A 27,557-nucleotide genomic window follows, 5' to 3' on the forward strand; every position below is an offset into this window, starting at 1 on the left:
ACTGCTCAACAGGAGCAAAAAAAATTGAAAATTTAGGGACTGGAAGAGCAGCGGTGTTGCTGTTTCTTTAGGGCAATCAGTTCAACACTCTGCTCCCCATAGCAGAGCAGTTCGTCACACTCTGCGCACAAAAATTTGATGCCCGCAAACACCGGCTGAATGTTAGGGATCATTCTTCCACGGGGTGGTCCCGAAGGTGTTGCTCCACCAGTGGAGGTGCTGCCGCCATCTGTTGGTACATTCCGTGCCAGCTCTCTGACACTCTCCCTGGCAAAGTTGTTAGGGTGTCTTCTTTTGACATGCCGGATCAAATTGGCATTGCCAAAACTATATTTTTTCAGAGGATTGCCTCTGGATAAACTACTCCCACATATTTTGCATGTTACTTTGGGAGCGTTGACTTTTTTCTGTCCTTCTGGGATGTCGTAAAATTTCCAAATGAAATGGGTTTTTTTCTTTTGCTGAGGAGGGTCCTCATCCAAAAATCCCTCTGAATCACTGCTGGATGACTCTCTTGCAGCCATTGCTGGAGATCAGAAAAGTAGGAGATAGAGTAGACACAACAGCTCTTGCTCTCTCCAAGTACAAAGCAATAGTGAGAGAAATGGGTGGGTTTCACACAATTTGGAAAAAAAAAAGTTCTGAACCAATGAAAAGTGTTATTTTAAAGTCACATGGTTTGACGCGCTTACGCTACGCGCCCGGGGCGCGTCCCGGGCGTGTATCGTAAGCGCATCGGGGCGCTTACGTTGCGCGATCGTATGCGCTTCCGGGTGCGCTTACGCGGTGCGTCATAAGACGCATCTCGCGGCTACGCGATACGTGTCTTATGACGCAAGGCGTGGCGGCTACGCGATACGTCACGATGTTGTTTTCGTTCTCGGCAATAGCGCTTCCGGGACGCGCATTAGTACGCGCCTCGGGGCGCGCCGCCAGATTGCGCTTACCCGTGCGTTCACCTGTCCGCGCCCCGGGAGCGCACTAAAAATAATATTAAAAAAAAATAAAAAAATTATAAAATATAAAATTAGATTTAAAATGTATTATTTTTATAAAGATTTGCTATTAAAAAACCTATGAAATTCACTGAAAAAACCATAGGTTATAGACCATATATAGTTAGGAATTAGCATTTACAAAACCTTGAAAATTCACTGAAAAAACCATAGGTTATAGACCATATATAGTTAGGAATTAGCATTTAAAAAACCTTATTTTACTCACACAAAACCATTGAAATTCCATATATAGTTAGTTGCACTAACTATATATCGCGCACCCGCAATCCACTGCTGATCATGTCACATATTACATCATTCATGACATGGTCAGTGACATCACTGATGACATCACTGATGACATCTCAAATGACATCACTGATGACATCACTGATGACATCTCAAATGACATCACTGATGACATCATGACACACCAATACCAGTTACTACATACGCACTCACTGATTCCTACGTCTACACACACATTCACTCATTCACCCATACAATCACTCATAAATACAGTCACTCATTATTACAACACTATCATATGCACTCATACACCTAGTCAGTCCTGTGAAGAATCAATCACACTTCGATTTCCTCATCTATACAGTTAAACACAGAACACCATACTTTTCACACATAAACTAACACATACTTACTCTCTTATACAATCACTGATACAAGTACACATTGATATGCACAGTCACACACCTCCCAGCCAGCCACACACACACTCAGTCTTCCATACATCCACTCATTCTTCAATATGTAAAACATATTTAAACTTTACAAAAACACACAGACACTAGATGATGTCATCAGTGATGTCATCAGTGATGTCATTTGAGATGTCATCAGTGATGTCATCAGTGATGTCATTTGAGATGTCATCAGTGATGTCATCAGTGATGTCACTGACCATGTCATGAATGATGTAATATGTGACATGATCAGCAGTGGATTGCGGGTGCGCGATATATAGTTAGTGCAACTAACTATATATGGAATTTCAATGGTTTTGTGTGAGTAAAATAAGGTTTTTTAAATGCTAATTCCTAACTATATATGGTCTATAACCTATGGTTTTTTCAGTGAATATATATATACACATATATATATACATACATACATACATACATACATACATATATATATAGCTATAGTTAGGCTCAGATTTCACTCATACAAAACCAGTGAAATTCAGTAGGTATAGCTATCTGAGCTAACTATAACTTACGCCGCTGCAGTGCACTGCTTATGACCTTACATATTGCATCATTCATGACATGGTAAGTGATATCACTGATGCCATCTCAAATGACATCATCCAGTGATTGTTAGTGTTTCATAAGCATTTGTGAGATTTAAAGGTAGATACTAAGCTACTGCATATGCATAAGTTAATTTACTATCCTTTTTGTACTGCCGTTGAATGATAGTATTTCTAATATATGTCATCTGAGTGGATGTGTGACGGTATCAGTGTGTGAGAGGGTGCTTGAGTGGCTCTATAGGTCTGTGAGTGGGTGTGTGAGTGGCTGTATGGATGTTAGTGGGTGTGAGTAGCTCTATGGTGAGTGAGTGGCTGTGAGTAGCTTTATGTGTGAGTCAGTTTGAGTGGCTGTATGGGTGACTTAGTGGTTGTGTGACTGGCCTTGTAGGTGTGTGAATGGGTAAGTCTAAAACTACTGAACGGATTTACACCAGATAACAAAAAGCACTTGTTCTGGACCAAGAGCTAGCTTTGTCCCAAATATGGTGTAATTCCGTCAAGCGCTTCAGGCTGTAGTCGCGTCTAAAATCCCTATGGGAATTAACATGGGATGAACACTTTGCTTTTCCTATGGAAGCATGGTTGTACGTAGAACTACCTACTGGCGAGGGCCAGTAGGTGTTATATAGACACACTCACATTTGGAATAGGCCACCCATCTCTTTCCTGTAACTGCATGTTTCCTACCATAATTGTTAGCGGTGTACTTTCCTACATTTCCTCAAGGAACCGTGTGAAGTTATTAATCAAGTGTAAAAGTTATGACACATCTCCACCTTAAGCCAACACAACGTAAAGACCTCAGTGCATCTTGCCAATTGAAGGGCCTGAAAAAGGCCTGTAAATAGGTGTGTGCTAAACACTACGGACGGACACTCGTGTTACAAAGGTAGTCAGTGCCTGCTTGGAAATGGGATGTGGAGTTTAAAAGTTTTTATCGTACTTTGAATAAAACTTGTTAAAAGCGCCCAAAAGGCATTTTGTTTCCTGTCCCAAACTGCTCATTAATAAAGAGTAGTACAAATTGTGAAACACCTAAGTTGCTCTTGCGCCACAGCCTGAACATGCATGTTTCATTTCCTTATTTTGAGGTTGCAGACCTCGATTCACTGTAACATCTTTTTGAAAAATTTGCTTTCTTTGTTTTTTCAATAAACTAAATGTTGTTGCTGTCAACATTGTGGTTGTTTTGTGTAAACATCCATGAAACTCGAGAACTTACAGTTTGTTGGTAAAAGAAACTATTTGTTTCATCATGTGTTAATGATGATGTTGCGACAGAGAGGGTAAGGGAACTGCCGTAGCAATGTGCAGTTTTTCTTCAGAGTGTTTTGAATATAAAGCGGTCTCAGTTTAATTTCTGAAACACACAATGATTAATGAATTATAGTTTTGTAGGCAATAAACAAGTTAGGAAAATATCTTACCCATGTAGCACCATTTTTTTCCCTTTCACTCAAAAAATTAAAATTGACTGTCTTAAATTCACAATGAAAAGAACAGCATTGTGATAGTGTGAAATAAAATGGATAGTGAGTGTTGACAACAAGAGGGCAAAGTATAGGACATAATTTAAAGCACATGAAGCTTTGAGATTGAGTACAGGTGTGGCAGTAGACTGTGTGCATGATTGAGCAAGTAAGATTTCTTCATTTCGTCCCACATGTGTGATGAAAAGCCACTCTTTAATATAGTAGTTTACGCGTTATTCTTCTCAAGTGAGGTTTTACGTGAACCTGGGTGTTGGGGCAACAAAGCCTTTTCTTCTAGGCTTCCCAAGGAGCAGCTTTGAGTCCAGGGTGATGGCAGATTAATGACAATCTATTCAGATCTACGTCGCCACCATCTGTACACGTACTTTGCATTTGTTTCCGATAATCATCTCTGTCTAGAAGGATGGCTTTCATGAAACAAATAATGTTTTCAGTTTTTACTTTTTACTTTTTTAATATAAGTATAAAGGTGTTTTAAAACTAGGACAATTAATTTGTAGATACTTTTATTTACACATTCAATGAGGTCTGGAATAGTAAAACGTGGAATCCCATCAAGGTATTGTCTTTAAAATTGTTTGCTGTTCCGTATTCCCATCATGTATTGCCGTTTCGGGCTGAGTGGCACATCCTTTTCTGGGGTCCACCCAATGAAAGGATATGCATATCTCACGGCTGAGACTTTAAATGCTTTGCCCAATTCATTTCTGGAAGCTTCCGAAGACTCATCTTATTTCCTCATCATAATTCACTACAGTCCTTAAGTCATACACTTTAGTGATCACGACACCCAGTTCTTTGTGATAGTGTGCGCCAGAAGTATTGTATTGTATTGTAATTGCATTTATATAGCGCTTACTAACCCTGACGAGGCGTCAAAGCACTTTTTCGGCGAGTAGCACGCTACTACGGAACCCATAAAAACATTAGTGGTGAATTAGTATACTGAAAATATGAAAGTAATTTGAGTGGTGGATATGTTAGTCAGTTATTTGGATTGAGAAGGGTAGTGGAGTGATAGAAGAGGGAAAAAGGTTTCCCTTTATATAGCGCTTGCTACCCTTTATGGGGTTTTTGTCGAGTAGCACGCTACTTCGGCAATCAATCAAGGAAATAACAGAAAATTACTAAGTGGTCTAAAGTCGTGAAAGAAAGTCATTGGAGAATGTTGTGACTCCCGTTGTCTTAGAGAAAGAGTCCAATACAAGTAGGTTGTATACTCAGTCACAAAATTGACATTTCATATTCTGGGTGTTAAAAAGAAAAGTTTGTAGGACTGCAGATTTCAGAAAACAGCAATATGTTTTGGGCTAACAGATGCTCGTTGAATAACTACTGCTCCATACTTTTTAGCTTACACATTTTGAATTGTACAATGTGCAAGCTTTCATTCCTAGAACTGTACATTGTCATCATTGTTCTGGTTTTGCAAATTGAGCACATTCTCAGAATTAGTGGCCTCTAGGTCACAGGTTTCTTAGTTAATTAATCACTGTTCAGCTGATCTCAGCATCGTGTGAAAATGTGCTTGTCGTGTGAGGTTTCATTAGTAAATCTGCTTTACAGCCCGTACATTGAAATGTATTCTAGAATCTCGTAAAATGCTTCTTTTGCCCTGCCATTGATACATTTAAAAATTAACTAAAAACTTTTCATTCTTGTGATCTGTTCTAGGAAGGAACCTCTTTAGTTTTTTTTGCTAAATGTTTGAAGGATCAACGAAACGTGAATGATGTGCTTTTGATATTTTCTGCTATTATGGTAATACGTGTTTGTTCAAATTTATATTATAAAGAAATTAACACAATTGAACTTTTGGAGACTGTCAACACTTTGCTTGTAATTTCTGCTGTTCTGCCCTGGCTTCCTTCTCAGGTGTTCAAATTGCCCTAGTAAGGGGAGACACTTTTTATTGACCCCCCCCCCCCCACACACAATTGTCTGATGAGTTCTGAAGTGTCTAGCTCTATGTTGCCTGCCAACACAGCCTTGGTCAGTTATTGTGTCCTGGTTGGTTAGAGCGATAGCACTTACTGGATTCACAGCACCACTTCACCTCTCATGAACCTTATTGGCCATACAGATGCACATACATTAATGGCATCTGATACTACCACTAATCCAGTTGATGGGCACCTCGTAGTGACGATCTCCTCTTCTTCTTTCTCGATAAGATATTCATTTGTCCTATCATTTTTTGCCTACTGGATGGGTTGAGGTCCATCAGCATGTGGTATTCAGGACCTTGGGTTACAGCAGTCTGCAGCTCCTGTTGTGCATAGGAATGAAGGCTGGGGGACCTACATTTCATCAATGACTACTGTTTGCTCCTGCTGATCGATGGGAAGTTTCGTCTGTGTTTTAGCTTTCATCTGCTAATGGCCACATTCGCGCAGGGAGTTGTAAAGCAGGAACCTGTTTCAATGTCTAGAGGAATGTGGCAATCTTAGAGCCTGAACATTGGAGCCAGTCTGATAATGTGTTGATCCTGTACTTCTCTCGAGCTCTTGCTGGAAAGTAGTTCTCTGCTCTTAAAACCAAAATCCTCATTTATAGATTCGGAATTACAGAGTGGAAGTGTGTACTTTGTACCTCTCTGCAGACGCTTCAAAATAGCTTTTCCATTTGAGATGGTGTAGAAAGGTTGAGGAAAAAGAAGAGGTAAGTCCAGGAAGTGGAGATGTCCCTGCAAAATATTTGGGAAGTCGCACATAGTTGGAACTTATCAGTTAGTTACCCACTGTGCAGATGCTTCTACATGTACCCAAACACAAATGTGGCATAAGTGATGGTAAGGGAGTGAAAGAGCAAAGGCGGTTTCTCCACATAGAATTTAATTTTGTTTGTTGGGAAAGATATGCAGCGCACATTCACTATTCCAAGAGTGAAAATCCACTACTTGCACATACTTGTGCACATTTGAGATGCATATATTTTAACTGCCTTCACCTGGAGGTAAAGTTTTATTATTGACAAGAAATATTTACACCCAAGACAAGATAACTTTAGGCCTGATGCATCAAACAACTGATGGTAAAACTTCTATTTTGATCCAGAGTATCATTATTTCTGACTGGTATGAACTACTACCATGTGGCGCTGTCCAAGCAAAACTGTGTGAATTGACCATATGGCTCAGTAAGTGTGTAGGTGTTTCTCTAGAATGGTAAGATGTAAGGATCAGGAAGGGCAAATGCGATTTACTTTGTTTCTTCCTGCCAGTCCTTGCTTTGAAATACAAGTTTATTGTATCTAGAAGTTGGTTGTGATGGTCTTCGCACTGTGAGATAAGCACGGAGAATGCTATTAAAATTTAGAAAATGTTCAGTAACAGTGATGGTAACGGCATGCCTCCGGCTGGAACATTTAAGCGGTTCCACATCTCCCCGAACAGCACACAGAACAACCTGTTCCTGATATTTTCTTAGATATCAAATGTATGTGGAGTGCTAAATTGTTGTTGATTTGTTTCCAACATGTTCACTTAGATGTTATTTGTTTTGTTAGAGAAAACGGGACTACTGTTTGATTCTCAGTGTCCTGTTTTCGCTGCGGTAAAAGTGTAATTGCTTGGTGTAGGAACGTGCTCCTATTTTGACATGGTCACCCCTACTTTTTGCCCGGTATCTGATGCAATTTTGACAGAAAGTGCACTTGGTTCCTTCTAACCAGGTCCCCAGTGCCAGATCTCTTTTCCTAAACCGTACAGGTGTTCCCCAATTGGCAATACCTTTAGCACTCCCTGTAAGTCCCTAGTAAAAGGTACCAGTGGTACCTATGGCCTGAGATACTAAAGAGGGTATTGTGCAAGTTTTGAACCACCATCAGAGACCCCTAAGCCCCAACATGCAAATTGCCATTGCAAGCTTAGTGCCATGGTGTAGCGAAAAGTCAAAACATGACATTGGACACCTCCTGTGTGCCATGCTTGCAGATACTGCAAGCAGTAGAGGTAAGACACCCCTACTGCAGGCCTGAGAGCCCTAAGGCAGGGTGCGCTAAACTACACGTGTGGACATATCTGCATGAGCAGATATGTCCCTGTGATATCTGTATCTAAGTCGATTCTTAGATATTACAAGTGGGCAGGTAAACCTTGAGTACACGTGCTGGACACTGCTAAATACAAGTTCCCCAGCTACATGATGGATTCACTGAAACCAGAGATGTTTGGTATCAAACATCTTGTAATAATAAACCCACATTGATTCCAGCGATGGGTTTATTAACACCTTCGAGTCTCATGACGAGCTCAGCTCAGCTCGTCATGAGCCACGGTGCTCGTGTGCTCATGACGAGCTGAGCTCCCCTTCTCTTTACTGGCATAGCGCCCACAGCTGCCAACGCGACCCGGCCGCCCCAGGGCAGGTAACTAGAATCTGCAGGTAAACTTTGGACCTAGGTTCCCTGCACCCTAAGAAACCCCCAGAAACCGAGTGCAAATAACTGTATGCTATACATGTCTTTTCACCCATAGGAAAGTTTAAAAAAAATAAAAAATGTATTTGCATTTTCAACCAATACAATAACTGTAAGCATGTCACGTTTGGTCGCAGTCGCGCATTGACAATTATATGTGAACCACACTCTGTATCAAAATTGACATAAAATATACAGCGTATTTTTCTAAATTGGTCTCAGATTTATTCTGGAATGTGTCTCATTTATTGCCTCTGTGTGTGTCAACAAATGCTTAGCACTACCCTCTGCTGCGCTTAACTGCTCGCCCTGGATTGTACTTCCTTTGGAACATTCGTTGTGCTGCCTGAACTACTTCCTCACTGAGCCACTGAATACTTGTATTTGTGCATCCAGGTGCCAGACACTTTTCCCAGAATTAGCTTTGATCTGTGCAAACATGTTTGGGATGCCTCATATTTGACGAATGCGTGTACACCCTACAGGATGTAGATTTCCCTCTTTTGTAGCAGTGACTGGGATAAATATGATAACTTTGTCCTGCACTTTTAAGATAACAAAATGTGTACAATTTAATTTAGTTGGTTAAAAAATATATATTTTCTTTGAGCTTTTGTTATCTGCTTTGGCTGCAGAAAAATGCGTATTTAAAACATTGGTGATTTTGATCTGAACAGTGCCGGTTCTGCATTTTCTTTCAGGTCCTCATTTGTCGAAATTACCGTGGAGATGTTGACATGTCAGAAGTGGAGCATTTCATGCCAATTTTAATGGAGAAGGAAGAGGAAGGCGCACTTTCACCCATTTTAGGTCATGGCGGAGTTCGTTTTATGTGGATTAAACACAACAATTTATATCGTATCCTTTATGTGTATAATTACTCTGGTCAGAAAGATGCCTGTTAAGGGAAGAGCGCCATCTTTGCCAGGTAAAGGAACAAGGTGGAAAAAGCTCTCTTTTTGGAGAAACAGTTTGACATTCTCCTCTGGACTCTGCGTGCAGTCCTGAACAAGGTAGAGACGGCAAAGAAAACAAAATACCTTACATTATTTTAACTAAAAGAAATATCAATACGTCCATCTGAGCGGAAAACAAAACCTAGATTGTTGATGCACCTCCCTGTCTATTTCTACCACCACAAGAGGAGAAGCGTGCAGAAAATGGGGTAAGCTGAGTAGGTATATATTAGGAGGACGAAAGGAAGACAGGACAAAGTCAAGAGAAAAGCCTCCCTGTCTATTTCTACCACCACAAGAGGAGAAGCGTGCAGAAAATGGGGTAAGCTGAGTAGGTATATATTAGGAGGACGAAAGGAAGACAGGACAAAGTCAAGAGAAAAGCCAAGAGTACATAAACAAACCAACTGTACAAAGCAAAAGGAAAGTAGTGAAGGTAGAGTTCAGGACATAAGTTCTCCCCACCCTCCCCCTCAAATACCTGCAAAACATAACTGAAGGGGGACATGGTAGTGGAAAGGGTAAAAGGGAATGACCGCTTCATGCATTGAAGCGCAGCTGTAGAGCAATTTCCAAACAGGTGTCAACACTGCCAGGTTTACACCATGAAGGTGATATGTACGTAATGATGCTTACTGCCAAAGCATTTGTGGGTGTTTCAACATTGGGAAATTATGCGCATTCCAAGGTGTAACCTTGACACACCACTGCATGCTGGTTGAGGAGGCAGGAAAGTCTCTCAAGTTAACCCGAGCAGATAGCATGATGAGAATACATCCTCGCACATCGAAAGTGTTGTATGTGGAGTGTGTGGTTATAGGTATGCTATATTTGTTGTATACAGCTAAGCACATTCACTGCACTTTCTCTTCCTACTTACCCTAATCAGAGGACATTGATAAAGGTTTTATTTAGAACAAATGGCGATGGACTATGTGCATCCAACCCACTTGAAAGCTGTCCCACAGCTAATAGTTTAGCATTTAAAGTCCATGAACCATTGATTATAATTATTTCTGAAATGTTTATCTTTTTGCAGATTAAATAGGTTCAGCTCCATCTATGTACCCCATACTATTTTGTATAGCTGTGTAGCAATTACACTCACTCACGCATTACAAATGCATTACTTTGAGAGCTTCGTAGATTGTCTCTCTCAAGACTCCATACTAACCTTACATTGTTCAATTATTATTTTGTACCTCTCGAATCTTAAGTGGGGGGATCTGGGGTTACAATCCGCCTATATATTAATTCCAGAACAATAGGCATCTTCTCACCATTATTCAATTGAAAACTGTTGCACTGATTGTTTTCAGCTTGGACGTGCACAACCGTTCTTGCTGGTATTCCATTGGTCTCCCTTGTCAAAGGTGTCCTCCCACCACATCTGTCTCAACTCTGCTAAGAGAAAACCTGGACATATGTCCATAGTTCTGAAGGACTTTGATGTGCAATCCAGACAAGAATCAAATTCAATTTTTTTATTTAGGGAAACTCACCTTGTTGAGCAAATCTAATGACCTTCTCAGACAGACGGAGAAGCCCCAGAAGTAAAAGTGCTACCCAAAAATTCAAGACATCTGGGTGCTGCAGCAAACCTTTGAGCTCCCTAATAGGAACCTGCTGCCCATCTGGACATTTGTAAAAACACATCTCTTCTGCCTTCTGAGCGTAATGTACAGCTACGCAATACTTATCCTCCAATTTGGTGTATCTCACTGTTTTGGTTATTTTCATTTGAAATTCTCCACATTGTTTGGTTTTTTACTTCTAACCTCGACTGCTTCACGTAAAGCGCTCTTAAGCCTCCTCATCACAGTTGCACTTAAAAAATTGCTGAATATGATAAATAAAATGTAGTTTGTTTTAACAATGGGTTGGGCTTTAACAGTATGCCAGTAATAGAGCTATAAGGACAGGTGTTATTGCAATCACACCAACTGGTCCAATATTTAGCAAGTGCTGTGTGTCAGATGGCTTTGAGTAGTCAAAGTCTACTTCTTCCTTCTTTTAATTTCTATAGTGCAATATGAAGAAGATATATGCCCCACATCAATCTAGAGGTTATAGGCTGGAATCTATTTTATTTTTTATTTTTTGATCACCTGCAGCTGGACCTGTGCACCTTTCAACATGTATTCAATGTGTAGCTTTAACCCCAGAAACCTATTGTTCTACACATTTGTGGGTTTGACTGTGTTTAGTTGGCAGCACTTGACCAAAGCATGAATAGGTGAACTCTAGAGGGAGGCTGAGAAAAAAGGGACTCTATTCTGAGGGCTCAGTTTTGGGCAGAGTTCCACAGTTCATCAACGATACCCTCCTAGTCTTGGACAGCGTTCTGTTCTTTTGTAATTTGAGGTACACTTGTATGTCCTCTGCGTGTCTGTGACCAGGATATCCAAGGTGTGCATCAGAATCCATGTAGATGTGGAAGGGCTCAAAAGAAAGTGTGTATTATGTGGAGACTGGAACGGAGATACCACAGTTCTACTTTGAAGACTTTTGATTGGGTTTCAAAGTTGAAACACATACGTACTTTCTCAAGTAACAAAAGCATTAACCATATTTGAGGTACTGCAATTTGTTTACCACTAAATGTGATGAGGAAGAGTTGAGATGTTCCTAAAAAGGAGGAGGAATGAGAACTTTAAAGAAGCAACGTAAGTGCTCTTGTGCAACATGGTTACTTTGAATGGTGTGTTGCAACAGAGGGCACATACAAATAAAACTTGGAAAAATTCCTGATTTGTTATTATGTGAGATGGACATGCTTTAAAATCAGTGTTCCCATATCTACCACCTTGTTAGTCCTGTGGTTCAGTATTCTTAGCTTGCAAACTAAGTTTATGATGCATTAATGAGAAAAATATGTACTCCGAGGAACTTGGGTACCGTCTCCTCCAAAGTGCCCCTATTTATGGATTATTTTCTCCTTTTTAGGCCTGTTTGAGCATAAGAGGGCAGTGATGGAAGAGGAGTGGCGACGCGGCTAGGGCGACTGACTCCGGAATCTGGGGATCACGGTTCGATCCCCGGCACCGGCGACAGATTAGCCCAGCACCATGTGACTGGGCAATAGCTTGCTTAATCTTCCCGACGTCCCCCAGCTCCTAGAGACCCTAACGGGTGATTGTGTGCTTTACAAATGTGGATTATTATTATTATTATTATTATTATGTGAGTAACCCTCTTCTATATAGGGATTCTTTTAAGTCTGAATCCTTTACATTAGATTCCGTGCTGTGAAATGTGCAGGATTGAGCGCACCATATAGCGAAGCTCTTTGTAAGTGCTGACTACTAACACTGTCCTCTAGCAAACAGGAATACTGTGTAGGTGTGCAAGAGTTCGGGTCACATTCTATCACAAAACACAATAGAAGCCCCTTCAGTATTTGACCTCCCTGCTGAGCTGCATCAGACGTGGTTGTGTTTTTTGTGCCAAATGTGCACTAATCCATATAGAAAAACCTTTAACCACCCACTTCTTTTACATGTGATGATTGACGACAGTGACGGATTATGCTGAGCGTTCATGGTACTCCTAAAATGGAGCCAAACCATCACCCAAGGGTCCCCTGCTTTGGTCTGTAGGTGGTTACTAGTAGTTCTTGAGAGGTGATAGGGCAAATCCAGCATGTGTTGCTGTGAAGTCAGGTTGGATATTACGTGTTCTCATTTCTGTATTTATGGGTCTTATCTTTGATGTGGTTGGCAGCAGGCTGTGGGGTTTAGAAGATTCAAAGTATGCATTACTACTGTGTTACATACCTGGCAGTGAGTGGAGAGTCCTAATGTTATTGTAAATGGGTTTTAAAAAAATATGTTTTTACTAAGTAATATTCCTCCCCCAGACTTATTAGGAAAAGGTTCTTCTTTGGAAACAGTTGCTCCTTAACTGGGTTCCAGTTGTTGCGACCTCCAAGAAGAACGCTTGTGTTTCCTTGGTGTTTTCATTTCTTTACAAGGTAGTTCAGGTGAGTAACCAACTTGGAACAAATTTGTCTTCATAACCTGAAAACCCTGTCTTAAAACACAAATGAAGAAAGCACAGCTACCTCTGTTCCAGCAGGTCATTCATTTTCAGAATTTTTTTTTCAAACAATAGTTGCTAATCTGTAATACAGTAAATTGAATCACAATATTTAGTGTCGACAGGCTTCTAAATCATATTGTGGTGAACAAGACTTTAGTATTTCACCTGTTTTTGCCCAGTTATTCTTAAAGTGAGCAGTTGATTGGCCCAAAATCCATGCCCAATGGACCACTACCGTCCTCAGATGCCCCACTAGAGAGTCTGTGGGTGTTCCCAGACTGGAGGGATACACCTATCCTGATTCCAATTTGTAATTCTGCCGTGCCAGATTTATCTGGGCTGCATGCATTTGACTTTCAGACCCTTGATCAGTCGGCCCCTCCAACCACCACATTCATATCTAAAATAATGAAAGTGTGCAAAACTAAAGCATTTGTTCTTTTAACCTCATTGCACCTTAGGTGTTTTCCGAGTACTTCAAAGAATTGGAAGAAGAGAGCATTCGGGATAACTTCGTCATAATCTACGAGCTGTTAGATGAACTCATGGATTTTGGGTACCCACAAACCACAGACAGCAAAATTTTGCAGGAGTAAGTATCATAGTTCTGTATCATTAGAACGCAAGTGCACCAAGGACATCTGCAACAGGCTTTCTGTATTTTATTTTCACATTACCTTCATTGTTTGGAGCTTTAAAAATCACCTTTGCCTTTAATTTTGAACTATTGATTATTTGTATGATAATTTTATATATAGTGCATGTTGTGTTTTGGTCACCTGAGACCACTGATGCTTTTCATATGTGTGAGAAGCGAGAGTAGGTTGGTTTCTGGTGTAGTGAGACCCTTTCCGACATTCTTAAATTGAGAACCCTATTTTGATGAAGAGATTAGCAGAAAATTAGCTTGAAGAACTTACAGATTGGTTTGATTCTGGTGATTTGTACTTTATTTGTTTGTTATATGCTGTTCTACATTTGTATGATCTCTCCATCTCCTCAGGTCTACAGTGTTTTGAACAATACTATCAGTGTAATTGTAGTTACATGTACCGCTCCGTATTCAGATCCAGCCAATCAAAGTGCTCAGTTTGTAGGGTTGGTTGAAATGGTGACTGCTGCCCTTTCAGGACATCAAAGAGATTGTGTACTGACTGATAGTGGTACGGTGGCTGGTGAAAGCAAACTGCATTTCACGTTTCTCTAACCAGTACAATCTATATTCGTGTTTACTACCCGTGATGTTTTCCTCACTACAGCCTTAAGTTTTTGTTTTAAGTTCTCTATCTGGACACATAAAAGCTTTAACATCCTCCCCAAGCTTAGTTGTTTTTTTCTGTTTTTTTTTTCTTCGCTAATAAAGACTGGTTCGCCCACCCATATAGTTTGTCAATATTTACATTAACCCCTAAGCAGTTACAAGTTTACAGGGCAAAAATACAGTAAAAATACAAGTTTATATGCAGTTGTCATAGAAGTAATGCATCCATGTTTTTAGTTCTGACTCGACAAAGTTTGCTGGGCTCTTGTTAACAGTATGATAAATTGGATTTTTGAATATTTTTCACAGTGATGCTATTGGCTGGTTGGTGTATCATGCTTTCTTTTAAGGAAATTTTCATTGCAGTGCATGAGGGATTAGTTTACATCTGAAAACTACAGTCTTGTTTCAAATTATGTGATCCTGGGCAAATATTTCAATTCACTGAGCCGCCATTTTCTTCATTCTCACTTATGAGAGCACCTTGAAATTTGCAAGTTGAGCATGTCTGCTGTGCACAAAACACTTAGAGTGTTTTAATAGAATAAACCTTTGCTCCATGTATAATACAAATCTAGCCACATATAGGATACACATGAGCGCTGACTTGCCTCTTACTTTATTAACACGATTATAAACAGGATGGGGGTGGGAAGGTTTCTCAAATCATGTATACACATTTTCAGGTTTAATAAATACATACCAAAACCATGAAGTGGTAGCACACTCATTTGCAGTCAGCAGATTTTCCATTGAAATGGACACAAAATAAACCACTGACATGCTATCTACTTGTAAAACTGTACAAACAATGTTTAGAAATCGAGTTCCTGCAAATATTTGTCATTTGCACATCACCAAGTGTTCTTGTAGGAAGCTGGCTTTCTATAAAGTGCACTAAAAAGTAGTACACTGTTTAGAGAGTTCCGTATATGCCCAATTGGCTTGCAGAGGCTAAAGTAAATAATTCTAGTGCTCTCTTTTATGGCAGTGTGGGCGAGCAGTTAGGCTTATCAGAGTGCAGTGCTAAACATTAGTTGTACTCTTAGAAGCAATAAATGAAACACATACTCAAAAAATAAACCTGAGACCAAATAAAAACAAGCATTTGCAATGCAATAGGTGCCACTCGTGCATTCACTGCCTGCTGTTTGTTTCCCGGTGTGTGCTGCTAGCGCGACTGGAGTCGCTGACCACCCCGCCTTGACCTGCCGACCCGGCTTGGAGCTTGAAGAGACCTCGTGGCCGCAGAGGAGGGAGAGGCGCCGGCCCCGGGACTGCGAGGACCAGCATTCACCAACTCCAGCTGGTCCTCTTCCCGTGTGCAGCCGCGCCCCCTCCCAGTGCCACGCCTCTAGCCGAGCCCTTCAACTTCTCGCGGCACCCGCTTCGCGGGTGCCACTCGTGCATTCACTGCCTGCTGTTTGTTTCCCGGTGTGTGCTGCTAGCGCGACTGGAGTCGCTGACCACCCCGCCTTGACCTGCCGACCCGGCTTGGAGCTTGAAGAGACCTCGTGGCCGCAGAGGAGGGAGAGGCGCCGGCCCCGGGACTGCGAGGACCAGCATTCACCAACTCCAGCTGGTCCTCTTCCCGTGTGCAGCCGCGCCCCCTCCCAGTGCCACGCCTCCATCCTCAGCCACTCCTCTTAACCCAATCTTGGGAACGCGCCTCGCGGGACGCGCGCGGGACGCAGCCCGGGGCGAAGACCGGGCAAAGAGCGGGCCGTTTGAGGCCGTTCGAGGACCGGAGGGACTGGACTGGGCCACATTTCTTGTAAGTAGTTACTTGCCCGATATAATCTCCTGAACACTGGTTTTTTAATATTATTTATTAGTCTGATCAGAACATTATCTTTTCCAAGACCTCTTAGTCCATACAATGGTAGTCACGAGAGGGAAAAAGACTTTAGCCCCTGGGAGCATTGGAAGTCTAGTGGGCCCGATGGACGACTTTATCACCAAAGCAAACACGTTCATTGACCAAAGTATTTCCCTCATGGAAAATAGAGTCTCACTAGACCTAGAATTTGCTAAAAGATCCTCGTTGGGTAATTTAGCACAAGCTAGAACCCCTGTATCAAAGACTAATACAAAGGCACCGGGGATCGCATGCGAAGGCAGACGTAGCCTTCCCAACAACGTCGACCTTTCAGTGTCAGAGCTCATTGACTCTCCCTTGGGCTCAGAACTAGAGAAGACCCCCGAGCTACCTCTCCAATCTCCTACTCCAATACCATCAAGGGAGGACACTCATGCCAGAGGCAGGAGGGAAGGAGCAATCAGCAAAAATACCTCTACGAAAACAATCCTTACTACCTCCTTAACAGCTTCTATCCCTATTCCACTACCCCTACCCCAGAATCAACTTTGCACTGCAATAGTGCACCATGATCACCAGGAAAGTTCTACTCCGATTTCATTGGTCTCACAAACCCAACTACCTGTAGAGAAGAGCTCAGACCAACACGATAACTCTATCCTTGTAAATAAGCTGACTGTACTCTTTAAACAACTCATTCAGCCTTTAGAACAAAAATTAGCAAGGATTGAAACTAACATTGCGAAGCTTATCTCCAGGCCAGACCTTAAACAGGGACCCCCCCAACAAAAGACAGGGGGTACAAATCCTTTTCACACTATTCTTCCAAATCCCCCGAATACAAATACTAAACCTTCCAACCCTCAAACTATCACACCACAGTCAGTCATAACGACAGTCTCACTTCCCACCCCTATATCGACAGCTACGTCGACTTCAAACTCTAATTGTGCAGTGTCAACCCTGCAAAAAAAAGATAATCATCACCATCAGGTACCCGCAAGTACCGTGTCACAACCAGCCCCCAAAAAAACCGTACCTCCCAAGACTCAGACATTCAACCCCTTTTCCCAACCGACTCAAAGAAATGCTTCAAGAGGAGCGGGAGAAAGCAAAACTCATCTTGATCTTCCCCCTGAGGCTGCCCCTTACGTAGCAGTGATGATTGGTGTCCCCGAATTACCTCTTAATACGGTGGAACCACCATGGTCACTAAAAAACAAAGTGCATCACTGGCTACAGACAAATCGCCCTATGCCTCCAAACTGCCACGGAAGAATCTCTTCCTTGCGTAGGACCTCTTGGGTGGGTAAAGGTATCAAGCAGTTCTCAGGGGATTGTATTATTATCACCTTTGAAGAACCCTGGGCGGCAGATTACATTAGTTCCTGGGATCAACCCAATGAAACCGGAGGAATTAGAATCAAGCCACTTTCCTTTTTTTATCCTTTTATGCAAACCATAAACAGTAACTTCTTTGAGGACTCAGTCCCCCCTTGGATAGAACGACCCCAGCACCAACCCACAGTGTATGAGGCCAGGCATTATGCCCCCCCTCGCCCCCGAGAGCAGGAAAATCCCTGGGTTACAATTACCCCACGACATCATGGATCAAATTGGGGAGAATGGGGATACCACCAGCAGAGAATGCCTCGGAGAGAACCGCCAAGATGGGAACCTTGGTACAATATCCCTGTAGGAAATAGATATAGCTCTCTGGAAATGGTGGACTGACCACTAACAGACACACAGCACACTAACCCTACCCTCCCAGTTTCCCCTTTGATAATAAAGAACATTGTGACGACTCCACCAACCCCAGTTTTAAATACCAACATTCATACATTATCTTTTTTATTCTGGAACGTAGCGGGCCTACGGTCCAAGACCAAAGACCCGATGGCTGTTAATTTCCTTGAACAAGGTGACATCATCTGTCTCCAAGAGACTTGGCTAACTTCGGAGGCTCATTTATTAGGGTATAAAACCTATTCCTCCCTAGCGATTAGTAGCACAATAGGCAGACCCAAAGGAGGATTAACGATTTACATCGCCAACACCCTATCCCGCCTAAAAGTTACTAACCTTTTTACTGATCCCAACTGCCAGATTCTCTCTCTCTCCTTTCTAAAAGAAGACACCACCATCATCCTCGTTAACACATATAATAATCTTTCGGATAACGATTTCCTGACTTTCATCGAAAACATGCAGGAGAGATTAGTATCTCTATTACAGCGGGAGACCTCCTCCAAACCGATTCACCTCATTTGGGGAGGTGACTTCAATCTCCATCCATGCAGAGCGGCAACTTCCCAACAATGTGGATTCGTGGACGAGCAAGAAACCCCACTAGCTCATTTCGCCCATAACAAACCCGGCAAAGCTATGAACACCATTTTGTCAGAGTTTGACTTAGTGATTACCAACTCCTTAAAGGCGAAGGAACACCAATTCGATCCAACCTACGTGGGTAGAGGCCACCAGACAACAGTGGACTATATCCTGCTTTCTCAAAGAACGATCACCATGGTCACGGACCATCAAGTACTGGCTAATACATTAAGCGACCACTACGCTCTCAGAATAGAGCTCCTTCTCCCAGACCACAAATCCAAAACCCCTTACATGGTGAAAGCTCTTGCACAAGAAAACTTGCAACTGGGGAAATACAATGGATACTCTATAAAGTGGGAGAAGATTGACCCGCAAAAGCTCACGAAGAAATTAGTGACCCAGACATACTCAAAGATCATTAATTGCCTGGACCCAGCGATGAGCCATGCAGAGGTTCTCTCAAACTTCGGAGAAATTCTGACCGCGGCCAAGGACCTACTCACAGGGAAAGTAACAAACAAACCCCACAAAAGAATAGGCTGGTTCGATCATAATTGCACGAGGGCCTTAACAGACTTGAAATCTGCCCTCCACAAAAAGCCAAGAGACGTAGGTCTCATCCAACGTTTGAGAAGGGAATATAAAAAGGACCGTAGGACAAGATTACTGGAAATGAAAGACAACCTTTGGAAAGAATTAGATAGGAGTTCCTTATCAAAAAATGGCAAGGACTTCTGGAAAATGGTTAGATCTCCATATCTAACAGATAACAACTTACCAAAGATAGAGGTGGCCATCGATGAAGGAACTTGGGTAGCCCATTTTGAGGGCATATTCAAATCACACGAAACCTCAGACCATCGATTAAGCCAAAACTTCGAGGTTCAATACCCAATCCCAGTAGCCTTTGACATCTCGGAAATCCTGGTCGCTCTGGAAAGAAGTAAGACAGGCAAAGCTCCGGGCCCTGATGGCGTCCCAGTCGATCTTTTTAAGAGCAATCAAGACTTGTGGGCACCCATCCTCACAAGAGTATGTACAGCCGCAGCTAGCGAAGGCATTTTGGATTCCTGGACAACATCAGTCATGGTCCCCATTTTTAAAAAGGGGGACCGCCAGGACCCAAAGTGCTATCGTCCTATCTCGCTTTTGGACTCCCTTGGCAAAGTGATGGGGAGGGTCATTTTGGAGAGATTCCAACAGTGGAGTGAGGAAAAAGCCATCATTTCTGATCTTCAATTTGGCTTCAGAGAAGGCCTTGGGACAGTAGAGCAGGCACTGAATCTTAGCCTCATAATGGCTAAATACACGCAGGTCAAGAAAGCTACGGTCTACATGGTTTACGTAGACTTATCTGCCGCTTTTGACTGTGTTTCACATTCCAAACTATGGGTAGTTTTAAGAGAAATGGGTATGGAGCTTTCCTTGCTGGATCTCCTGAGAGAGCTGTACTCTGGGGCCTCGGCGAGAGTTCGCTTCGGAAAGAGTGGTGAGCTGACGGACTCGTTCCGGGTGGAGCGGGGAGTCAGGCAGGGCTGTGTCCTGGCCCCCTTTCTCTTCTCTCTCTACACAAATGGGCTGGAAGAGGAGATGCTGAGGGGGGCTCAGGACATCCCAAAAATGAAACAGAGACCAATTCCTGCGCTCCTCTACGCGGATGACGCTGTCATCCTGGCCCGAACCCCTCGTGAACTCCAGTCCTCGCTCAACAGGTATACTTCATTCATGAGCTCACTGGATCTAAAGGTCAACATAAAAAAAACTTTCGTTATGATCACTGGGGGTGCAAAGAAAGTTACCAAAAACATCTTTCTGGATAACCAACCTTTAGAGACAGCTACCCAATACCCATATCTTGGGATTATGATGGACCACAAGTTAACATGGAAACCAGCCGTGGAAAACAGATGTCATCTTTTTAATCGCTCGATAGCGGCCCTACAATCCTTTTCACAAAAACTAGGTAGAAGACGCCCAGTAGAACTTCTGAGAATTTACAAAGCCAAGTGTCAGGCTATCGCTCTCTATGGAGCAGGAATCTGGGGCCATACGGAGGTTAGCGCCTTACAGAAAATCGAAAATAAATTCATCAGTTTTCTCCTCGCTACACCAAAGGGCGCATCGATCTACGCCATGCACTTGGAACTCGGAATTCCCTACCTCCAGGATCTCATTAAAATCCAACCTTTGCTACTCTGGAGACGCATCTGGGTGTCGGACACAAATATATTAACCAAATTGATCGTGACCGACACAATTTCACTTGAACACTCTCCTAGACTGAAATGGCTACGCTATATTAGATCTTTCTTCACTGACCTTGGACTCGAGAAATACTACCTCCAACCAGAGGCGATTGCATCCCTTCCCAAAAAAGAGCTCAAAGAACTTGCTCTACGACATCTGGAAACACTAAGACTGTCCAGTGACGCTGCAAAACCATCAGTCATCCAAGCGAACATAGTCCAACATTCTCTCGGCATCCAACAATATCTTACTTTACAGACTAAGCTATACGAGAGGATGTTGTTGACTAGGTTCAGACTGAACCTTTTTTTCAGACTGGTCGTGTTTCCTACAAATAAGGCCTGGGAACATAGTCTGCCCCCATGTCCTTGCGACGGGATATCTACTCAATCGAACATCCATGTGATTATGTTCTGTAAATTTTACCACCCTCACAGAAAAAGCTGGATCCTCCCGATATGCAAGAGATGGGGTCTGAGACAGTGTCGACCGGCCTTTTATCGCCTGCAATCACTAGAGTCCGAAGAACTTTGCTATCTAGTCACAAACTTTTTAAAGTCCATCGTGAACCATAGGAAAAATCTGTAGCTCTATGTACAAGTAAAAATAATGACTTTTTCTTTTTAATATACGTATATTGTATTAACTGTATTTTATAAATTGCTGAAATTGTTGTCTTTTATGGTTATCCTTGTGATTAACCGAATAAAGAATTTATTATTATTATTAATGCAATAGGTCTCGTATTTTAGGAACTTTAACCTATTGGTATTGTAAATGACAATGCCTTTTATTTATGTGTTGTTTTTTAAACACATAAATAAAAGGCATTGTCATTTACAGTGCCAATAGCTCAAAATGTCGCAATAGCAAGACCTATTGCATTGCAAATACTTGTTTTAAATGTTGCATGCAACCGAGGGGGAGGGGGTCGCTCTTTACCTTAAAAATCTACAGTACAAACTTGTGAGACAGTATTCGCTGCAAACTTTCAAGGCAAAAGACTCCATATCTCAGTTTTGCTGGAAGTAAAAGGAAGGTAACATGAGGACAGGTAGGGTCAGAGTGTCAGGAAAAATTATTTAAATACGAATTATTGGTTATTATTACTTCAGGACACTTCCCTTCTCTTATTTGTATACAAGGACACTTCAGCTACAGATTATCTAAAAAAATAAATCGCAACGACAAGCTAAAAAGTTTTATAATGCTAAAAAGGCGTTGGAGAATTAGGGATGTGGGAAAAAAGCAGAACATTTAAAGGTTGGACATTGTACACGTACCACAAAGCCACGATTGCTTCATCTCTAAAAACATTTACACTATCTCAAGTTATGCAGGTCCAACTTGGAAATCATCACATGCCAGATGTCACAGAACTTGGAGAAAAATGAGATGAGTGTTGACATTTTAGGCTTGGACAGCGCATTCAGTAGCCTACGAAGGTCACCAAATAAGTAGAAAGGCAGCATTATAGGCTGGAACAGGCATTGTAAAGCAGCATAGGCAGGTGCAGCCGTCTCAAGTTCCCTGGAAGGCCATCCCACCCTGACTTATTAAGGCCTAACCCTTCAGCTGGGAGACAGTCATCTGTGAGCAGGCTCAATGCCAGACTCCCAGCACAGACCTTCAGTAGACATAACAGTCTTGGCTCAAAGGAAGGCGGGTTGGTTTAAAGGATTGTGTCTGTTACAATAACGAATTGTAAGGTCGAAAATAGGAAAGCATGAAAAACGCGGAGAAGGAAGGCAGCACCTCGCAAGAAGAAGAGGACAACGCACAAAACAGATGCTCCAGACATTTTAAACACATTCAGAACTTTACAAGATTATAAAGAATGGAGCGATGCTAACACAGCCAATGTTCAACGTAAAACTTTCTTTACACAGCAAAAGCTATAGAGTTACACAAAGACCAAAAACTTTGCATATAAGATGACTTAAAAGAAGACGTTTGGTGCATCAATTTTGTTTTTCAGAAGATTGGATTTTGAAGCATGTGCAGTGCACCGTGGACCACAAGAGTTTAGGTAATTTCTCAAGGCTGGATTTCAGGCCTCAGCCAGGAGCCTAGATAAGTTAAATATTTACCCGACCAAATTTAAGGAATCTCGAGGGTCAACCTCAATTTGGGGCAATAGTTACAAGAATATTGGTATAACCGATGTTGCATTACTCAAGCTACAAGTCACAATAGTTTGGAGAGTAACAGCCATAATCTTTGAGCACTGCCAAGACCCCTATATAAACAAGGCAGTAGGGACAGGATGGGAGCACTACGCTGCACATGTGATGCTCTTCCATGGAGGTGAGTTTTTCAGGGCGATAATGCAAGTGAAAGTCTGACTACGGATGCCGAAAGAAAGTCTTATTGTGTTTGTTGTCTGACTCAGAAAAAAGCTAGTTGTTTCTTCACTGAAAGACTTAATGACCCTCCCTAAAAGGGAAAGTCACAGTGACCAAACCCAGCACGCAGGTGCAAGCTGAGCTACCAAATTAATTTAAAACAATCCACTGCCAAGAACTGCCCCACCCTTCAGAAAGTTGTTCAGCCAGAGCCAATCAGGATATGGAGGTTTACATCCCACTCTTTCTCCCGGTGGCACAGGAACTGAGCTTGGGAAAGTATTACCACCAAAGACAATGCAGTGACTGACCCTAAAACAAGATTCTGTAAGATGGAAGCAAAGCCACAGTACCCAGAAACCAGTCACAGAATTTATCATATAGGATTAGTCCCTTGTTCCACTTAGAGCACACCGTGGATTGAAGGTGACATGGGTAGGGTGTGGCCTAGTGTCATGCAAGGAAGGCTGAATGACAGTGCAGCCTGTGGTGCGCAATGAAGTAGTCTCTGCTAGCCTGTCCAGTCAGGCTAAAACAATAGAAGAAACTCAAAAATATTGGTTTGATGCTAATATTAACCACTGCTAAGAAGGAGTCTTTTTTTCTCCCCAACTATTACAACCATTTGTGTTAACATAAAACATCCTCTTGCAGGTATCACAAGAAACACATTTCTTCAGCTAAATTCGTATTCAACCAACCACACAGGAAGGTATGTTGTCCATTGTGAAAAGCAGGGCGATGCCTCTCCTTAGCGGACTTATCAAGCACAGCTTTTATCATAAGTACTTTTATCTACAACTGTTAGTCAATCCCTGTTTCACAGTGCCTCAAGGGACCTCGGATCGGCCCATTACTGACAAAGGAAAAATTAGAATATTTCACGGTGATTTAACTAGAACCCTATAGCTAACCTTGAATTTCTAGTCACAGAAAGTTCCTGTGATTACTTTATAATAGCAAAGATCGTTTAGATGAATAAAACTTTCAAAACATTCCATCGGTCTTGAACCTCACGAAGCAAGCAGCATGGTCTTTGATGGTATCCAGGTCCAGGGATACTGCTGGATCAATGTGCTGCTTTGTCTTAGCAGAACAGTTAGTGTGTGCAATCACTCATCTGCAGCATCGGTGTCTTAATCGGTCAAGAGACCCAATTGCAAGCCTTACTTCCTCGCCGCTACCATTGTTTTTCCTTCCCCGGGGGGAGATGCGTTCAGCAACGCGCTCTCTCCCCGTTAGGACAGCTCGGTAAAGCAGAGATGGCACAGTCAAAGGCAGCTCACCTGCAGCGGCCGAAAGACAGAGGTGTGTGAAGTCTGTGGGGCGGCGGTGTTCCAGTATTACACCCCCACCAGAAGTGATGTGTCTCGGGGCGCGCGGCGCTGCAGGCAGAGGCGGGCAGGATCAGTTTTCAGTGCCTCATCACAGCCGCGTGGAACGCACCCGGGGGAGCCGCGCGCGTGCTGCAGCCCGTCTCTGTATACGCACGTTGGCATTTTAAGAAGTTTACAGTTCACACACCGTTGGATATTAAGAAGCTTAAAAGGAAGCAGGAATGGAAACATGGGTGAAATACAGCCTACCTGACGTCGCTCTGGAGCCTGCAGTGGAGCCCGTCAGCCTGGAGCGTGCCTCGGAAGAGACGCCGGAGGGCGGGAGCGTGACGCCGTGAGCGTGCACGTTGGCGTTCACAGACCTGAGTCGGCTCGTGCCCAGGTCTGTAGCGGCTCGTGCACAGCTCTGACTCCCTTGGCAGGGAGGAAGGCGGCTATAAGTCTCGTTGGCGGCAGCGCTTCGCGCTGCAACGCCAGCGAGACCTAAAAATTACTCTTCTTTTTATATTTATTGTAAAACCAAGTATTTTGTTAAAAGAAAATACTGTTTTTGTTAGCAATTTTTACAGGTAAGTAAATCTTTCAAACGTGTGTGCTTTTACACACAATGCAATCCTATGGAAGGAAAATACATATATGCATAATGGTAAGTACAGTCTGTTTCAGGGGTTCACTTTCTGGGTTTCGAGTTGTAGTGGGCCAAGGTCCAAAGTACTACCAGCAGTTCTTTGGGAACCGCCCGGGTTTAGCCGGGATCAGGTTACTGGTGAGGTTGTAGCTGGGCACGCTACGGTGAAGGGGGAGGGCCCCTGAAAACAGGCTGCACAGGGGGACTTGGAGACAAGTCTGAGAGTTCTCAAACAATGTTGGAGCAAGGGGACACAGTCGGTTCTTTGGTACCTGGGCCGGGAGGCTCAGGTGCAGAGTGGTTAGGTCGGCTATGCTGGATGCGCAAAGATGCTCCTTGCATTAAGGGACAAACAGCGGGCAGGGGCAAATCAGGACAGCTGAGCCACTCACGAAGTGGGTCTCAGTGATGCTGACATCCCTCGACGGCTGCTCAATTAGGGTGCATGGAGAATCCGGATTGGACTCTCGCTGTTGGTGTTTGGTGCAGGACATTCAGTATCCCTGGGGTTGGTGCTGAACGACTGTGGTTGGTCCTAGTGTCTTCACACTTGGGGGTAGACAGATCTGACCTTTCAGAGCACCAGTACCTTCTGGTCATCTGCGGCATCAGTCGGGCAGGGGAGCTGCAAGGCGGTGGACTGGACTCTGCTTGTCGGTGCCTGCAGACTGCAATGGAGTAGCTCCTCTATCCCAAGGGAGACTGTAGGCGTTTTATTAAGTGTGCTGGCAGGCTTTCCAAGGCTGTGGTAGATCTTTAGCTTGCAGGAAGAGTCACTCTGTCACGATTGTCGAGTGAGTTGCGAGCACACAGCGTTTTGCACCAAAAGAAAACTGTTCTTCCGCAGTTCTCACAAGGACGTGACTTCTTCTCTTGATCCGTCGAATCTGAGTTCTTCGGTTTTGGGGTGCCACCTAAATACTCAATTTAGGGATGTTAAGTGAGTCACAGGTGGTAGCCAGTAGGCTATTTACCTTTAGGGTGTCTACACTTTCTATATAACCACTTCCTTTGGGAAGTGGACATAAATCTGAACCTAGAAGGCTAGCTCCATCCAAAACTAGATGGAGGAATTTAAAATGGTGTTATTCACATCTGCTAGTCCACCTTAGGGGTGTTGCTGGTTTTTTGGGCACACCTCCTAATCCTAATAATGTTCCCACCTGTTTTGCTGCCAAACGTGGGATCAGGACAGAGGGGGTGGCTCCCTGCTATGTGGAGAGGCCTGGGCCTTTGAAGCATCCAGCCCTGAAATGCAGCTTCTGCATGGAGCATGTGTAAACACCTCTACCCTGAGCAGGCTTTGTTCTCAACCTCTGAGAGCGACGGCTCTCACCTAAGGAGGTCAGAAACATGTCTTAGGTTTCTGACTTGTCAAGACCAGTCAGTCAACACACTAGTGGTCGGTAGGTTTTCAGGGGCACCTCCATGGTGCCCTCTTGGTGCATTTCTTAATAAATCCAATATTGGCATTAGTGTGGGTTTATTAAGATGAGATGTTTGCTACCAAACATCTGGGGATACAGTGAAGCCATTATGTACCTGGGGAGCTCATAATCACAAGTATCCTGCCCATGTACTCGGTCGGTATGGCTTCTCTGTGCTTAGTATCTAAGGGTAAACTTAGATATCACAGGGACACATCCACTCATGCAGATATGCCCACACATGGGTATAGTTTACCCTGCCTTAGGGCTGTAAAGCTTGCTGTAGGGGTGATTAACCTTTACCACACGCAGTGCTGTGTAGGCATGGCACACAAGGATGTGTGCCATTTCGACTTTTCACTTTTGTCTGCACCAAGACACGCAGGCTGCAATGGCAGTTTGCATGAGCTTGTTGAGGGTTCCCTTAGGATGGGATAATTCGTGCTGCAGCCCTTTGGGGCCCTTTTTAGACCCAAGGTCCTAGGTGCCAGAGGTACCATTTACTAGGAACTTAATTGGAGTCTAAAGTGGTGCCAGTTGTGGAACAATGGGACACTTTAGGGACAGAACACTGGTACTGGAGACCTGGTTTATAGGAACCCAGTAGACTTTCAGTGGAAGTTGCATCAGATACCAGACAGAAAGTGGGGGCCTACTGCAACAAAACCCAGTTTCCTTCAGTTCGGATTTTTTACTTCTATTTAACTGCAGGACACTTAACGACCGAAATGTCCAGGTTAAACACTGGACAGGAATTACCAAGTGAATCTGTTGCAGAATTTCCAATTCCCTTGCTAATTCCTCATTTCTGAGGGTATCTTTAGGGTATGTCCCATAATACCTAGTTATTCCGCCCCACAAATAGACTGAACCCCTTGTACCGGTTAAGGTATATGTCTCACAGGCAGACCATGATCCTTTGAGTTGGTGGCTTTAAGTGATTTTAAGGGTTTTCCAAAATAATAATGAATTC

The 27,557-nt window shown here is 43.0% G+C and overlaps 1 protein-coding gene across 1 annotated transcript in view; it reads left to right on the top strand.

Moving 5' to 3' along the window:
• LOC144799663 (AP-1 complex subunit mu-1) overlaps positions 1–27,557 on the top strand; it is a 132,076-nt gene that overhangs the window by 12,042 nt on the left and 92,477 nt on the right. The window contains exons 2-4 of the mRNA XM_078671129.1: positions 8,888–9,044; positions 13,057–13,124; positions 13,645–13,775. Of these exons, the coding sequence (XP_078527255.1) occupies positions 8,888–9,044; positions 13,057–13,124; positions 13,645–13,775 (356 nt within the window). The remainder of the gene's footprint in view (positions 1–8,887; positions 9,045–13,056; positions 13,125–13,644; positions 13,776–27,557) is intronic.

This window comes from Lissotriton helveticus, chromosome 12, assembly GCF_964261635.1.
Source record: "Lissotriton helveticus chromosome 12, aLisHel1.1, whole genome shotgun sequence".
Taxonomy (NCBI): Eukaryota; Metazoa; Chordata; class Amphibia; order Caudata; family Salamandridae; genus Lissotriton; species Lissotriton helveticus.